The following is a 13,579-nucleotide window of genomic DNA, read 5'->3' as shown; positions in this document are numbered from 1 at the left end:
AGCCTGTGAGCCAAACTTGGACCTGTTAAGTCCTTTCAGCACTTCCACATCCTGTCTCCACCAAATAGTGGGCAGCTGAATTTCTCTTGTAAAAGAGTCCTGTTTAATGAATCACTTTAAGGTGAGGTCTTAGATATTGCATTTATACTGGGAAGTATTTTTGAGCAATACCATTTAGCTTTAGTCTTCAGGAGAAACAAAAAAAAAGAAAAGAAATCTATGAATAGTAGTCTAATACAGTGTGTCTAGTACATGTCTAGTACATGTCAATTATGATAGCCACTAGCCACCTGTGGTTTTTTAAATTTAAATTAAGATGAAATAAAATTAAAAGCTCACTTTCTCAACTGCAGTAACCACAGTTGAAGTGCTCAGTAGGTATGCTGTATTGGACAGCATAGATATAAAACATTTCTATAATTACACATATTTCTGTTGAGCAGAGCTGAACTGCAGGTTGTGTTCTATATCCTAAGAGCTATTTCCTTTTACACCTAGTCATCTACTTAACCCCTTCTTTTTTTCCCAAAGTGCATCATATTTTCCTCTTCCAACTAAGCAAAAGCATATAAATGCTAGGATGTCATTGAAAGCAGAAGCAAGTCTTAAATGAGAAGGTGTAGGAGTAGATAAGGGATCATCAGTTGATCGGTTATCATGCTTTCGCAAGGAAATTGGCTTCTGACTTCATATGCTGTCTTAGTTTCTCCTGTTGAATATAAAAGTAGTCTTGCTCCATTTTCCTTTTAAATTTAGCTACATGTATGAGACCAGAAGCCCCAAATCCATTTTGTGAGCCCCCAGCTTCCTGTTAACATGACATTAATGGAAGAATCGAACCTATGATTATATTAAAAAGGGAAAATAACTGAACAAAGTAAGAATGGGATTTGATGTTTCTACTGGGTAAATTTAGTTGCCTGAGAAACAGGAGGAAATTATTTCAGTGCCAAAATAATAAAGAACAACACTGAATTTGCTCTTTCTCCTTCAGGAGCTATAGTTGGTATGATAGGAAAAGGAGGACTGTGACATGGAAGAGATAGTCATTCATGTGATTTCCTTTGATATTTTGTTCAAGTTTTACTTCTAAAGGTTTCTATCAGCCTTTATAATTATCCAGTTAAATTTATACATCCACTTCTTTTCCTAAAACTGGGTGACATTTGAGTGCTATAAAATTAATATGAATGTGATGCAATGGACATAATTGCTTTCTAGAAAAAAATCTCATCTGTATGATTCACTGTTAGAGACAAAAATGTGAGCCTGAAATTTCCTAGAACATCAATATATCTGATTCCTTATACACATTTTCCCAGGAAAGCTGTTTTTCAGGAAATAGCATCTCTGCTGGATTTTTTTCTTTTAGTCCCTCCGTTGTCTCAAATTAGAAAGCTCAGGAAATGACTGAAGTAATAATTTACTGCACTTGAGTGATTTAGCATAGTATATTCTAGAAAAACATTCATGTACACATATTGTCATTTTTGAATCTTATTCAACCATGGCCCTTTGTGGTTCATATGGTTTTTTATTTCTGGGTTTGCTGGGGGCATCCATAATCCAGCAAATGCTCAGTGTTTGAAACCATCAGAGTAGGGACACTGGGTTCCCAGACTTCTCAGCTTGCTGGGTTAGGCTACTGTGACAGAGTTGCAAAAATGACTTGAGCTGCCTGAGTGTAAGGGAAAAAAGAAAAGTGAATTTTTAAAGACTGTTAGAGCACAAGCTCATTAATGCACACACTGTGCCTTAGAGATTTATGATTGGAACAGGGTTGAAGTTTGCCTTTGCATCATCTAGAAAGAAAGTAATTGTTTAGCAAATGAAGAATGTAAATCATTTTATAAGAAATGTTCAAATATGTAGGTTTGGGAGTCCATTAGACTGAGGCTTAATTCCTGGTTCTCTCACTTACCAGCTATGGGGCAGGTTACTTAACCACCATGAATCTCATTTTTTATGTCTGTAGCATAGGACTAACAATTCCTGTTTTAAGAGATTGTCTCAAGGATTAAATGAAACAGTGTATATGTAGTTGGTTGTTAGTATAGTTAACATTAGTGGCTAGGAAAGCAAGTTATTTTTAAAAGAGATTTATAGAAAATGATATGCTTGATGAGGATAGAAAATATAAATATTCACAGCTTTTCTTCCTTTCCCACCCTCTTGGGAAGATTCGGTGTTAGTACTGCCAAAGTGGGAGCTGACAGGGTAAGTAATGATTAAAGTTGTGAGAGGAGAGAAACCTAGAGGGTAGATTAATTTACAAAATAAAGGACTCTCTATGAAAGAAAAAAAAAATATCTAAAAGCCTAGAAGCCTGAGAGAGAAGGGTGAGGCAGGTTTTGTGGAGTAGACAGAAGGAGGGAGGGGCAGCTGCAGTCTGACATTTAGAGGAACCAGGTGGGTTAAGAAAATTTGGGGAAGTGTCTTATGCTTGTTTTAAGTCTTCCTAAGTAGCTGTCCCACAGGGAGGCAGGTGTAGCAGAATGAATAAAAGCCCCAATTCTAGATGTAGAGTTCTGGGTTCAAATCCTTGTCCTACTCTGTGCCTAAATAGCCACATGCAATTGTTTCACTTCTCAATGCTGTGGTTTCTTTCCTGGGAAATGGGCATCCTAACAGCCCTGACCATGGGATTCTTCTGGGGATCAAGTGAACGATTTTCGTGAAGATTGGATGACTTCATGCCGAGTGCTTGGCAGATATAGAAGAGCTTGATAAATATTACCTGAACTTACTGTATAATTTCTAAAAAGGACAGTAATGATTTGCATTTATTGAATGCTCACTGTAGATAAGGGGGAGAGAAGTTCCTCTTCTGAGGAGTTTTGTGGATTAATTCATTTAATTCTCAAGACAACTCTACAAGATAAGGACTTTTATTATCCTGTTTTACGCATGATAAAACTGAGGCATAGAGGATCCAAGTAACTTGCCCATAGTCCCACAAAAGAGTAGTACTCCATCTAATGAGTACTCTTATCTCTAATGCTTCACACTCTTATTCTCTGTGCCTTTCTGCATCTCTTTTGTGAATATCTGATCTTAAGATAAAAACAACCTGTGCAACAGTTTGTCTTATTTTATAAATGCTTAGTTTATGTGCAACAACTTTGCTACTCAAAGTGTGGTCCAAAGGCTAGTAGGATCAGCGACCCAGAGCAGAATCTGAGGCCCCACCCCAGACTCTTGAAATAGGAACTATATTTTAACAAGGTCCCTAGGTGATTCATGATCCTATCAAAGTCAATATGGACCCTCAGAAAGATGGATTGCCTTATTTATGTCTCCATCCTTTACGTGTTCCTCACAGTGCTTGCCACCTGAGTAGATTTATTCTTTTTTTTTTTTTTTAAGAGTTTTAAGTAATCTCTACACCCAAAGTGAGACTTGAACTTACAACCTCAAGATCAATAGTCGCATGCTCTACGACTGAGCTAGCCAGGCACTCTGAGTATTATTCTCCACTAAAAGTAAATCAAGGAATGTTGAATAGGAAATAAATTAATGAGTCAGAGTGGAATAACACCTGATTTATCTTCAGCTGAATGAATGAATGAATGCTCAGTACCTCCAGATTTCAGCACAGCACAAGGCACATAGCAGCTGCTCCATACATAGTTCTTGAATAGAGATGGAAATGTTGTGTGATGGTGCGATAGAGACATCCAGATGCACACTAGCCTTCCCTGGATATGCTGTGACATTTAAAAAGGCCAAATAATGCCAAAGCAAGCAGAACAGTGATTATGCACTTATTCTTAACACAGTTTTAAGACAAGCTCTGCTCAATTGGTTCCCCTGTGAACTCAAGCTGATTCTTTTCTCTCTTGAGCTCTCTATTGTCTTGGCATTGTTTGCAACTCATTCAGAACCTAATTAACTTTCAGGATCAGTTTGTCCTGTTGGAGAGTGTGTGGATATGCTGAAGTGGTGGAGTTGGTGTTTTTTTTTTTTTATAACTTAAATTATCTGAGTGAAAGGACAATTATAATTTGCTTCTAAAATTGGCCAAAAGTCAGCTTTCATCAAAATAATTCTCAGCAGACATTAGTCTCTGTAAAACCAGGGTATTGTATGAAAGGCAACAAAGAGGATTTAAACAGGCCTCAGAAAATGTATTGATAATCTGGTCATATTAATCCTGTTCTCTAACAGAGTGTGAAATTAGTTGTTTACTTCACTTATCTGGAGCTGGAGGTAGCTGATCACTCGCTGACAGAGCCATATTTTGTGATCACCTTTCAGTGGTGAGCTTCAGCTGGACCAAAGCCAAACAATTTGACTTCACTGGCCTATGTACCACCTCCAAAGTCAAGGTCAGGGCTACTGTTCTCTGTGGGCAGCTGGGAGAACTCATGAACTCCAGGATATCTGGTCAGAGCTTTCATTTGTGCATGCACATGAAGGTAAGCTAGGACCTAGGCATAATTGTGAAAAGTTAGGAGATCTATCTTTACCATCTCCATATTTCTCTCCTATACTCTATTCCCCACCCCTCATTTGAATTGAAGGTTTATATTGGTTTCATCACAGTCTACAAACATTATCAAGATGAACATTATTGGAGATGCTGTGGGGCATAGTGTATGACCTAAAGGAAAAAAAAGTAATATATATATATGTAATCTCCAGAGATTAACTACTGTGGTGAAATAGACCTGTTGATACTCTGCCCAAATCCCTTTATCAATTTAGTAGATCCATCCCCCAAAAGTGATGAGAGTTGGCCATTAATGGCTTATAGCTATCCCTTTTCTGAAGAATTGACGGCTCTCAGCCAAGGGCGTGAGTACCAAAATTAAGAAGTTATGCTTTCTCTACCCAAGCAAGACTGACTGACCTGGGTTATAACAGGCCAGACCTCTTTACTTAAGGTGAACAAACCCATGGCACATTCCATGCTAGAGAGCCCTCCTTGGAACCGTTCTGAGGCTGGACCTCTGCTGAGACTACCTTCTTGTTTCCTTCACTTTCTATCCTCTGTTCAGTTAATCAAATGCATCTAGATTCCTTTTTCAGGTCTGCCTCTATGATGCCCAACTTAAGACTTGTAGGAAGCTAATACTACCCATAGATGTGATGAAGCAAAAGGAGGAAACAGTATTACCAAAGTACAGTGAGAGTTAGAACCTTGGAGACAGAATTGCCTGACAGTACCAGAGTCATGTAGGGACTTGCCACTGCTAAGGGACAAGGTAGGATCTAGGAAGAAATCTATTCTTTTCTCCTTCCTCCCTTCCCTGGCTCTGCTTCCCTTCAACCCAACAGGTGTCTTTGTCTGAGCTTCTATAACAAAGCACCATAGATTTGGCTTACAAACAATGGAAATTTATTTCTCACAGTTCTGGAGTCTGAAAGTTCAATATTAGGGTGGCCTTCAGGATCAGCATGGTCAGGTGAGGGTCCTCTCCTCTTCTGGGTTACCGACTTCTCATTGTATCTTCACAGGTGGAAAGGCCTAGGGAGCTCTGTGGAATCTGTTTTATAAAAGTACCAATTTCATTCATAAGGGTTCCACCCTCATGACCTAATCACCCCAATGTCCCCAACTACTAACACTATCACCTTTGGAGGTTAGGATTTCAATGCCTGAATTTGGGGTGGCACACAAATATTCAGACCATAACAATAGGAAAGTAGCCAACAATGAGCTGGCAGTCAAAAGAGGCCAGCCTTTTAGGTCCCTAAGCAGGAGAAGAGGGAGAAGAATCAATGAGGAAGGGTAATGACCAGCATAGCTGCCTTTAAATAATCTCTGACTTTTTCTCTTCTTCAGTCCAACCATCATATTGATACCATATTGGTCTTTATCAAATGCTTATTTCCTCATGTCCATTTTCCCAGCTTTAAATCTTCCAAGTGTTTCCCATTGCCTAAAGGAATGATTCATAAAATTTCTGGATCATGTACCTCATTGGTGGAAAAAAAAAAAAACCTCTGAGCATGGGCCCCATTTCATTTGTTTATTCATTTATAAACTATTTAAATTTTCTACCAACTAATAAATAACTCTGAATACTATGTACACTTACAGGATATATCATTAATAATTATATACATAAATTATGTGCATATTTTACGAAGCTTAATAGTTAAAAAATTTTGGACAGCTTTTGGCACATGTGATGAGATTGTTACCATTGTTTTACTAACTGCCTTGTGACTGTGTGAGAGTTATCAGTTAGTGTGTATAAATCTTCAAGCTACTGATCTGAGAGGTGGCTGTGTGCTTCAGTGGAGGGTGCTATGCCTGGAAGGTGTGGGCTGGAAAGACAATACATTTAAGGGGTCTAGTAAAACTCTGATCTTAAAGTAATAATGGGAATTCTAAAAGAGTTCCAGTTGGCTGTGGGAAAATGAATTATTTAATGTTGAGAGCAGTCAGATTATTATAATAATAGCTCCACTTTTGGAGCAGCTACTTTATACCTGGCACAGTGCTAATCACCTTACATACATTATTTTATCTGCTCATCATAGTAACTCTTCAGGACAGGTATAACTGTGAGAGAAATTAAGTACCCTGCTCACGGTCACATTCTTAGTGAGTGGAGAAGCTGGAATTTGAACCTAGAAGGAACTCTATTGTCTCCTTGATGAAATCTTTTTTTCCATTATACCTCATAATTAAGACTAGACATTGGAGAAGATGTCTCATTCTGTAGAAAAAGCTTGTGTTCTATAGAAAGAGTCAATGGGTCAAGAAAGCAGAGAGATGAAAGAAGCCAATCTGAAAAGGCTATACACTTTATGATTCCAACTATATGACATTCTGGGGAAAGGCAAAACTATGGAGACAGTAAAAAGATCAGTGGTTGCCAGGGGTAATGGGGAAGGGAGGGATGACTAGGCAAAACAAAGAGGATTTTTAGGGCAATGAAACTACTCTGTAGGATACTATGATGGTAGCTACATGCCATTATATGTTTGTCTACACCTGTAGAATGGACAATACCAAGAGCGAACCCTAATGTAAACTACAGACTTTGGTTGACAATAATGTGTAGGTTCATCAATTGTAACAGATATACTCTTGGGTACTTTGATGATGGGGAGAATATGCAGGTGTGGGAAAAGGGGGGCATATGGTAAATCTCTGTACCTTCTCAATTTTGCTGTGAATGCAAAATTGCTCTAAAAATAGATTCTCTAAGAAAAAAAATATTCAAAAATAGAAGGAAAGTATGATTCTGTATGGAGGTTGAAATAAATCAGGGATGTTTTATCCACTGTTCCTTGATAGATTCAAATAATTCTCTGGCTAAAGATATTACATGTGTTAAAAATACCATTGGGCTAGGGGCTAGAAAACAGGCATTCTGCCCTAGCTCTGTGATTAGAATAATTGTGTGACATGGGTAAGGTGCCAGTTCTTTCTGTGCTTGAATTTTCCCATATGTAGAGAAGAATGTCCTCAAATACCTGTTAATGTTCAGTATGGTTGAGCATAGAGCAAGTTTCATCCTCAAACTGACCCTATAACAGATACTAAAATAGAATTGCAACTTTTCCCCAACTGTAAAGTGCCCTTACCTGATATTTAAGAGTAGAGCTTGGAAAACATTTTCTAAAGAGGGCCGTATGGTAAATATTTTAAGCTTTGCAGGCCATTCAGTCTCTGTTGCAACTACTCAATTCTGCAGTTGTAGTGAAAGCAACCACACACAGTACATAAATGAGCGAGTTTGCTTGTGTTCCAGTAAAACTTTACTTAACCAAACAGGGGGTGAGCCAGATTTGACACAGAGGACATAGCTTGTCCATTCCTATTTGAGGACATAACTTTGTGGCAGTCACTACAATTTCCCTTCAGTATTTATAGGGAAAAACCTATGTTCACAATAATTAGATAAATAGGGCACTGGAGAGTTGGAATGGGAAAAAAAGGAGGGGAAGAAGGAAGGAGAAGAGAGAGAAAATAGAAAAGAAAGAAGGAAGGAAGGAAAGTGAAAGAACAATGGAAAGCAAGAGTGGAGAGCTTTGTGAAAGAGCATTGAGAGAGAAGGTTGGGTGATATCTGCCATGAAAGAGTGGCATTGTCAGATTGGAAAAGGCTTGGTTTTGGCATGGAGCTAGCAGCTAAGTTTGGAGAGACCATTTGGTGTGTGTGTGTGTGTGTGTGTGTGTGTGTGTGTGTGTGGTGTGTAATGCTGAGGCACACCTATCACCTTATGAAAGAGGTGGTATTGTGTACTTGAACATAGTATGGTGCTTAGTACCAAGGGGAAACTCACTGAATATTTATGGAGAAGGGAGGGAAGAGAGGGATCACCCTCACTTTGCAGATGAAGAAATTCCACTCTAGGGCCCTGATACTATGTGAGATTGAGGAAGTCATTGCCATTTTCCTAGGGAATCTACAAGGAACCAAATTCCATGAGGAGGATATTGAATTTCACTTCTGAGAGAATCTTCCAATGTCATTACAGGTCCAGTCCTCCTCAGAGAAGGAGGAGAGTGTTGGTGACCTCAGGGGGATCCCCATAGTCCAGGCCTCCGTGATACAAAGTGTTATTGTAAAGGTTATCATGTGGAGATGGGAAGGGGCCTACAATGCTTATTATGGCTGCTTTTGCCATGAATTCAGAATCAGAGGCCATGTCTTTCCTGTCACACAGTCTTCCCCTTACAAAGATTTTTTATTTGGGAGAAAAATAAAGATTTTAAAGATTATTTATTTGGGAGAAAAAGAAAGAGAGAGATGGGGTTGGGGCAGAGGGAGAAGCAGATTCCCCACTGAGCAGGGAGCCCAACTCTGGGCTCTATCCCAGACCCTGGGATCATGACCTAAGCCTAAGGCAGACGCTTTACCAACTGAGCCACCCAGGCACCCCTACTTCCCCCTTTGGGTTTTGAATTCTGATGTGGCAGGTAAAAGGGAAGAAAGCTGAGGATGGACTTCCACATTTGGGGCAGAAAATCAGATTCTGGGTCTCTTTCCTGGAGGTGGTTCGCATCTGGAGAAGGTGGGCCAGGGTTAGGAAAGGGATTTTCAGACAGTGTCTTCAGGTGGGAAACCATTCTTCTCTGTGTCATCACGTAGAAGGAAGAGAAGAACTGGATTTTTAGGGAGTCTTAGAAACTTGAACTGTGATTAAATTGATTAGCCAATAAATCTGTAAAATTTCACACAAACCATGCACTTAATATAGAGCTGGATTACAGTTTACAGTAATTCATTAATTTTATTTCACAAACTGAAAATTTTACTGTGCTAATGCATGCAAAGCATATAGAAAAGTAGTCTTAGCCAAGCACACAAGCACACCTGGTTCTTGTCATTTCTTTGGTTTTGTTTGTTTCACTGGAACTGTCCCACGATGGTAGAAAGTGAAATAATAAATACATTCAGGATTTGAAATTGTTTGTTGAGCAATATCTTGAAAGGTAATTGGAAGGTTTTCTCCTTTGACAAATACCATGGTGATTGACCTTTTTCCCTTTTTCTTGCCTAAAACAGAATGAAGAAGATGAGCAACATTTATGAGTCAGCTGCCAATACGCTGGGAATCTTTAACAGCCCCTGCCTGACCAAAGTTGAGCTGCGTGTGGCATGCAAAGGCATTTCTGACAGAGATGCTCTTTCCAAACCAGACCCCTGTGTCATCCTCAAAATGCAGTCCCACGGGCAGTGGTTTGAGGTAGGCATGTCCAAGGAAATGGACAGAAGCATGACTGGGGGATTGATTCAAAAATGTTTTTGCATTTCCTGTCTTCAAGTGGTTTATTTTGATGAGAAGGAAAATTCTTGAACTGAATATGACTGTATTTCTGTTTGTACCATGATGTTTTGATGCAGTGGTTCTAATGCCCTGGATATTTTGACATTTACCCTTAATCTTTGTGCTCATTATGGACTTAGTGATCCCTGGGGAAGGTCAGGAAGGACTGCCTTACAGAGGCCACATCATGCAACATTTTTTTTTTTTTGGAGTGAAAACTTAATATTAGCTACATTCTGTTGGGTGCTCATCAAGGGTCAGGTACTATTCTAAGTACTTTAGGTAAAATAACTAGCTGATCCTCACAATAATCCTCTGAGGAACAGAGAGACAGGTGAGGAAATACAGAAAGGTTAAGGATTTTCCCAAGATCATTCAGCTCCTGAATGGAAAATCTCATATTTACCCTCAGGCTGTTGGACTCCAGAGCCTGAGCTCTGTCTTGCTATTTTATCTTTGATGGTGGACACCAGGGTGGTCTTGGTGGTTTGTGTGGCAATATTGCAGGTTGATTCCGCATTGGCTTTTGTTCATTGATTTAAAAGTCAAAACAGATTGGATGAGGACTGTTTTTTTAAATGTTTTGTTTGGTTTTGATTTTTCCTTTTTGCTTTTAGGTAACTTGTCTGAGTGAGCAATGTTTTAAAGCTCCATTTTGAGGTGAATGGTGAGATAGGTAGGAACAAGAGGTGCAGCCCGGGGAGTAGTGATTATCATCTCACAGGGAACCAGGTACTCTGTGGAATTTGGAGAAGGGATTTGAAGCCATTCTGTGCAGAGCAACAGTAGACAGCTACTTGCTTTGGATCCCTTACAACCAAATCCTCAAGTCTTTAATACTTCTCCCACTTGTTTGCAAATAGCTGGAAGATGCTCTTCTAGTGGGTAAAGTCTTCCATCCCACAGAAGAAAGAAGGTTCAAAAGACCTGAGAGGCAGCATGTTTGATGAATGAGCAGATGAAACTCAGGTGGAGGCAACTTGGATGGGGGAATGCAGGACAGATGAGCAGTTTGGGAGTCTTTCACTTCAGACTTATCAAGGGCATATATTGTCAACATAAAACAGCATTCATAGGTGTCTTAATGCGTAATATCTTTTTTTCCTTCTAAACAGTCTCACTGACTTTGTTGTTTTATTGTTTTCTGTTTTTTATTTCACAAAATGAAATGGCAGCCTGCATTAGAAAAAAAAGCACACCTTGAAAATTAGAGGAAAGAAATGAGAAAGAAATTCATCTCCTAATGCCACCTTTACATTAGTCAACTATTATTTGTATATATGGCTCTCCCTTCTGGCATTCATATTTAATATTTTAAACTGCAGTGATCATTTTTGTGTATAAGGCTTTTCCCTCCTTTTTGAATGAGTTCTTAGGAGACATTATCAAAGTGGAAGAACTGGTACAAAGGATAGGAAACTTTGGGGGCTTTTGGTACGTATTGCTATGTTGCTTTTCTAGAGTGCTCTATTAAGAAAGTGTTACTCAAAGGATGGTCTGCACACAGCCACCGGTTCACAAACTCTGTTATCAGTGCACAGACAAGAAACTTGCTCCCTGATGTAAATTGACTCACTGCCGCTTCCTTCATTTAAAAAGCCTTACTTTTTAAAAACAATACTGTCAGCTGAACTTCCAGCATACACAGTGATAGGCCGATTTATAATCTGGCACTTGGAGAAACACTTCTGTAATATATTTTACACTCTGAACAGTATACATTCAGGATACAGTCAAAAAAACATAGCCAATGCCAGGTAGCTCATAAAGTATTTAATTCAGGTAATTAGTAGAAAATGAGTTAGAAATTCTGAGAAAGTAAATAGGGACACTGAGAGAACTCAGGCATTAATGACAAAAGCCTTAGGGTGGGGCAATAGTGTGCTGAGGTCAGCTTGTATAGGCTTGTGAAAGCGGACTCTTTAAGTATTCAGAACTTTGCAAGTAGTTTTGATGTGGGTATTTACAACACAAGCATTGGCAAATATTTCAAATCAGGGCTCACCTCCCACCCAGAACCAAGTGTTAAACATTTACCAGCACACCAACTGGGCAAGAGGGGCCAAAGAGGGAGATAGTAGGGCCAGAACCAAAGAGCCATCTAGCACAGGCTGGATCCATGTAAGGGGGCCTGTCTGGTGGGAGCCAGGAAGATAAAGGAGATGCAGATGCTGCTGTAAATGTGATCTGAAAGGGAGATGAGGTTACCCCAGCATCTGCCTGCATGTTGCTCTCATGTACCCCGTTAGTGCCTTCCACTGACCAAACTGTGATGGAAGCCTGTTGACAAGGTTTACAGGGAAAGGGTATAGAATGCACGTGAGAGCCAAGAGGTGAACGACCAGCACATACACCTTTGACAGCTCATGGTAACTTAGATAATCATTTACCCTCTCAGCAAGTAATGCATGTTTGTTTAGTGCTAACACCTACTTTGCAGTACAAATTCAGCAAGTGGTCTTATGCTGAGAGTTAGAAGCACACCTGTGGCTACGAGTTAAAAGCATCTGACAGTCTATTTAAACCATGTGGCTTTGAGAGCCCTTGGTGGCTCAGCAGTTTAGTGCCCTCCAGGGCATGATTTTAGAGTCCTGAGATTGAGTCCCACATCGGCTCCCCGCAAGGAGCCTGCTTCTCCCTCTGCCTGTGTCTCTGCCTCCCTCTCTCTCTGTGTCTCTCATGAATAAATAAATAAAATCTTAAAAAAATAAACCATTTGGCTTCTACTATCTATGTTCAATGAAGGCTAGCAAACATGGACAGTGCACTGGGATATCATTTCTTGAGGCATACATTTTCCTATGTTTAGCCCTTCCAACATGTCTGGATTTACAGAGAGATTTCTATGTACACTGTTACAGAACTGAAAGAAAGCTTTGCAGAAGAGAATTCATGTTGGCTCTGCCCATGTCTTTTTTTATGGAGAAGTCTAGTAATTGCCTAACTGAAGAAAAAAAAAAAAAGAGAGGCTAAGCTGATTTGTATAATGAAGAGATTATTGGGAGGCAGGGTCAGGATGAGAAAAAAGCAAGGTGAGCTTATCTTTCAGAGGGAATTTTATTTTTTTATTTTCTAAAGATTTTATTTATTTATTCATGAGAGATAGAGACAGAGAGAGAGAGAGAGAGAGAGAGAGAGAGGCAGAGATACAGGCAGAGGGAGAAGCAGGCTTCATGCAAGGAGCCCCATGCAGGACTCGATCCCAGGACCCCAGGAGCATACCCTGAGCCAAAGGCAGACACCCAACCACTGAGCCACCCAGGCATACCCCAGAGGGAATTTTAAGTTTGGCAAAAGAGTCTCTCTCTAGATCAGCACTGTCCAGTGGAACTCCCTGTAATGATAGAAATGTTCTCCATCTGTGCCATCAAGTAAGGTAGCCACTAGCCACATGTAGCTACTGAGCACTTGAAAGATAGATAGTATAACCGAGGAACTAAAATTTTTAAATATTTAATTTAATTAATTTAAGGGTAAATATAAATAGAGTGGTTCCAGAGTCTCTGATGTGCTAGAGAATTTGGCTGGGCTGAGAAGAAGAGGAAAGGGAGTTTGTAAAAATGTTATGGTAGGCTCTTAATTTTAAATTTAAGTGGTTTTGGGGGAGATAGTAACTAGGGATTGACATTTCTTTTTTATTGTGATTGCTGGCCTGTGCTTTTGTAATGGAATCACAGCAGGGAGAGGGCCCATTTGCCCTGGTTTACTGCTGAGGTTATTACTACAATAGTTAGAAGTGCCTTTAGATGGTCTTTCCATATGGAGAGGAGCTGTTTGCTTTTTTAATTGGCTGTAGCCTGTTAGCCCTAGAAAAGAACATTGGCCTCTGAAGTGATCATGAAACT

General features: G+C 39.6%; 1 protein-coding gene across 6 annotated transcripts in view; it reads left to right on the top strand.

The window, feature by feature from the left end:
• The window catches only part of CPNE4 (copine 4), a 485,131-nt gene that overhangs the window by 153,527 nt on the left and 318,025 nt on the right, over positions 1-13,579 (top strand). For all 6 annotated transcript variants that reach the window (XM_072726854.1, XM_072726853.1, XM_072726857.1 and 3 more), the window contains one exon: positions 9,473-9,653. In XM_072726854.1, the coding sequence (XP_072582955.1) occupies positions 9,473-9,653 (181 nt within the window). The remainder of the gene's footprint in view (positions 1-9,472; positions 9,654-13,579) is intronic.

The sequence above is a fragment of the Vulpes vulpes genome, chromosome 11, assembly GCF_048418805.1.
Source record: "Vulpes vulpes isolate BD-2025 chromosome 11, VulVul3, whole genome shotgun sequence".
In the NCBI taxonomy this organism is placed as follows: domain Eukaryota; kingdom Metazoa; phylum Chordata; class Mammalia; order Carnivora; family Canidae; genus Vulpes; species Vulpes vulpes.
Note: the sequence above shows the minus strand (reverse complement) of the source record. Positions and strands in the feature narration are given on the sequence as shown.